Source organism: Strix aluco, chromosome 4 (assembly GCF_031877795.1).
Source record: "Strix aluco isolate bStrAlu1 chromosome 4, bStrAlu1.hap1, whole genome shotgun sequence".
In the NCBI taxonomy this organism is placed as follows: domain Eukaryota; kingdom Metazoa; phylum Chordata; class Aves; order Strigiformes; family Strigidae; genus Strix; species Strix aluco.
The window spans coordinates 65,241,746-65,245,389 of record NC_133934.1 but is presented as its reverse complement, the minus strand read 5'-3'; the positions used below and the strand labels follow the sequence as shown (position 1 = coordinate 65,245,389).

The 3,644-nt window shown below is 52.2% G+C and overlaps 1 protein-coding gene across 1 annotated transcript; it reads left to right on the top strand.

Moving 5' to 3' along the window:
- Positions 1–892: 892 nt before the first annotated feature.
- On the top strand, positions 893–2,813 carry LOC141922325 (alveolar macrophage chemotactic factor-like). Its single transcript, XM_074821460.1, has 4 exons — positions 893–973; positions 1,147–1,273; positions 1,363–1,446; positions 1,662–2,813. The coding sequence occupies exons 1-4, from the start codon at positions 904–906 to the stop codon at positions 1,678–1,680; spliced, it is 300 nt and encodes a 99-aa protein (XP_074677561.1). The 5' UTR covers positions 893–903; the 3' UTR covers positions 1,681–2,813.
- Positions 2,814–3,644: the final 831 nt, after the last annotated feature.

Sequence of the window (3,644 nt, the reverse complement as noted above, 5' to 3'; positions counted from 1 at the left end):
TGAACTCCACTCGTGTTCACAGGCACTTGTGGAAGAGAGAAGGAGGATCGGCCACAAAAAGATGTGCAAATCATATTTCATACCAAAACTAATTACAAAAGAAAATGCTCTGTTCATAATTGAACTAAACCTATGTGTAAATAAAGCTCAGAAAAATTGCATCCATTTTTCTTTAAAAGCTCCCAGAAAACTGCTCTTTTGCTGCTTTAAAACAAAAGTTACCAAAATGATTTGACAGTCATGAGGACAGAGAGTGACCTATCTGTGCATAGGTGTGGAGTAGAAGGCTTATATTAGTGGAGTGTAGGTATGGAAATTTGAGTGTCTCCAAGTTGCAGGAAAACCAGATAGGCAGTTTTCAAATGGCTGTGAAGAAAGGGGTGCTCAGGAGAGCAACCCCCACTGGATGAGAGTGCACAGCTGTACGGGGTTAGCCAGCAAGGCCAGCTCCACAGCCCAAACCCTCCTTCGGCTTAGCACCCTGCACCGAGACTCACTGAAAGCAAACCGAGATGCCCCACAAAAGAGCCTGAGCTTCTTCCAGAGAACGGGGTGAGTCTCCTCGAGATCCCAAGCAGCCCCTGAGCGAATCTGGGGACTGTGCAGTCCCGTGCTTCCCCTTCCCCGGTACCTGGAAGAGCCCCAGGAGCCTCTCGGGGCAGGGTGCAGCCCCCTTCTCTCCCTGCCCCGCTCCTTCAGCACCCAACACCCGGCGGTGGGAAGGGCCGAGGGGGCCGCCCCACCTGGCCCGAGGCAGAAGAGGTGGGGAGCCCAGCCAGCCCCCCCCGGCCCCGCTCCGCGCCCGGGAAATTCCCCGACAGCTGCCGGCGGAGGATAAAAGCACCGGCGGACAAGCGGGCCGCACAGCCGGCTGCCGCTGCACCTCCGCCACCAGCACCAGCCATGAGCCCGCACCTCCGCCGCCTCCTCCTCTTCCTCCTCCTCGTCCTCCTGGCCGCCGGTCCCTGCCGCGGTAAGCGGCTGCGGGCTGGCCCGCCGGGCCGAGCCGGGGGCACCCCACCGTCCGCGGAGGGGCCCGGCAGCGCTGCGCGGGGTTGCCCGGGCGGGGGGGGCGGGGCGGGACGGGCCGGGGGGCGCCGCGGGGGTCCCGGAGCCGGGGCTCAGGCGGCGCTTCCCGCCTGGCAGGTTCGCCGCTGGCCGGGGAGCTGCGCTGCCGCTGCGTGCGGGCCGTGTCCGAGGTGATCCCGCCGCGGCGCCTGGCCCGCGTGGAGCTCGTCGCCGAGGGGCCGCACTGCGCCGTGCCCGAGGTCATGTAAGTGCCCGGCCCCGGCCCGCCGCGACCCCGACCCCGGCCCCGACCCCGGCTCCGGCCCCGGGTTCAGCCCCTCCCTCGCCCCACAGAGCCACGACGAAGCAGGGCCAGACGGTCTGCCTGAGCCCCTCCGCACCCTGGGTCAAGCTCCTCGTCACCAGGATCCTCAACAGGTACCGCCGGGGTCGGGGCCCCGCTCCGCCCACCGCCGCCGCGGGGGTGACCCGGGAGGGAGCGGGGCGGCCCCGGCTGCGGCCCCCGCAGAGAACCCCGGTAAAGCGAGGGGGAGCCCATTTCGCTTCCTCCGCACCCGCTTCCGAGCAAGCGGAGGGCTCGCAGGGAACGGCGGGCAGTGCTCATCTCCGGCTTCTCGGCTTTTGGCTTTCAGCTCCACACAGAAAAACTGACGGGGGACAGCAGCTCGCCGGAGGGGAGATGACAACTGAGCTTGTGGCTTCGGGGCTTTCTTCTCTTGAAACACACTGCGTTTGAGCTCAGCCTATTTATTGAGGGTACTATTTAACGTAATGGTAGCTGATTGTGTTTATTTAAATATTGCAAGTATTATGTAAAATGTATCCTTCATTCGGATATTGAAAAGCACAGTTCTAAGTGCCGTACTACCTTGATGCCTTTAAAACCTTGCTTTTGGGGTGTTGTGCAGGAGATAAAATACAGGGAATATCCTGAGTCCTTTCACAGGAAAAAAATCTGCCTGGGCTCCAACATCAGTGTGAAGTATATTTCCATGCAACACGCCTTTGTAAGGTCTTGAGTAACAACTCACATAGAAACATTTATTCTACATGGCAGCTCTGAGTAGAGAAGGGAACTGCTGCCTCCCCAAACACATCTTTGTTTTGTTTTGCACATCGTATACCTATGTGCCTGGAAAAAAACTTTCCCAGCTACTGTGGGAAAGCCGTGCAGCCAGCTGGGATGGAGCCAAAGGTTAGCTCAGCAATGCAAGTTCACTGGCAGCGGCCAGTTCCCTTCTGCTGCCAGAAGTCCTGGTACACACAGCACTGCTTACCTTCTGCCTTTGCATTCGGAGGGAGCTAGTGGGTTTTGCTCCTTGCAACCTTAGACATGTGATGTCTTTTTTTGTATGGCATAATGTCATAATTCATATAAAGTTACATGTAAGTGAACATGCTGTTCTGTTGATGTTTATTTATTCTAGTCCAAATTCCTTTTGGAATTGTGTATATGCATTTTCCTCTGCTCTTCATGCTTCTGTCCAGCAGAAGGGGGATCTAAACACTTTTAAATACTAGTAGTTAAATGTCATAATTGTGAGACCATATGATTTTTATTCATCTACTCTTTTTCCAAAATGCTGAGGAAACCCTCATAGTTATATATGCATAATTATTGTGCAGAGTTATCATCATACATCCAGAATAACTGTAATAGGTTCCTGTAAATCAAATGGAAGATTTTTTCTAATGTTTTAATTACTATATATGTTTCCTAATTAAGAAATTTTCCCCTGTTATGTACATAGTTTTGCTTTCTAAAAAATAAATATTTAAATACACTTGTCTGGTGTCTGTTTCCATGTGTTAACATAAAAGACAGATCTTACAACATCAAATCTTGTCAGTTTAGTTAATGGCTTGTATAAGCCGTGCCCATCGATACATGTTCACCATTCCAAAACTACAGTCCTTGGCATTCTTTTGCCTTAATGGGAGTTCTGGACTGAGAGCAGGAGGACAGAGCTTCTTTAATTTGGTCCTATTTGCCGGGAAATGAAATTAGTTGGGAAAGCGATATGAAAAGCACCAGGGCTCTATTTTCCTCCTTTCCATTTCACTGCAGTCACCTAGAAGTTGAAAACTGGGCTAGAGACAACAGCATGTGGAGCAATGAAACAACTCTCCCACATATCCCCTAAATCTTTGTGCCAGTTTCTGGTTCCTGTTGAACTGAGGAAAAGGACAGGTTTCATATGGCCAAATGGTTTAGACCTTTTCTTATCAAGGTGACAAGAAAATGTTTTACCCTTCCATGCTCTTGCTGTGCTTGAAATGAGCTGGTGCTGCCACTTGGAGAGGCTGAGAAGAATCCCTGACCTTTTGGCAGACCCCTTGGAGGCCAAGGGCAGGGAGCAACTCTGAGCTGGTTTAGGTTGAATGAAGCCAGTAAACTGAGTTCTGGATGGCATGGAGGTCAGGTAGTGTAACTTCATCACGAATAACAGATCAATGCTAGTTTAAATATGAAGCTGTGTGATTGTCTCAGATTTCTCAAGCCGAAGAGGTTCTTCTTTCTGTCTGCTGACACGCTTCTGTCATTTCACCTACTGCAAAGGAGCAGCACTGTTTTCACGATGTATTTTTCTAACATGTTCTCCATGAAAACGCAA

Coding starts and splice junctions, on each gene's coding strand:
- LOC141922325 (XM_074821460.1), top strand. CDS start 904: ATGAGCCCGCACCTCCGCCGCCTCCTCCTCTTCCTCCTCCTCGTCCTC. Junction 974..1,146: donor GGCCGCCGGTCCCTGCCGCG/GTAAGCGGCTGC, acceptor CCCGCCTGGCAG/GTTCGCCGCTGGCCGGGGAG. Junction 1,274..1,362: donor TGCGCCGTGCCCGAGGTCAT/GTAAGTGCCCGG, acceptor CTCGCCCCACAG/AGCCACGACGAAGCAGGGCC.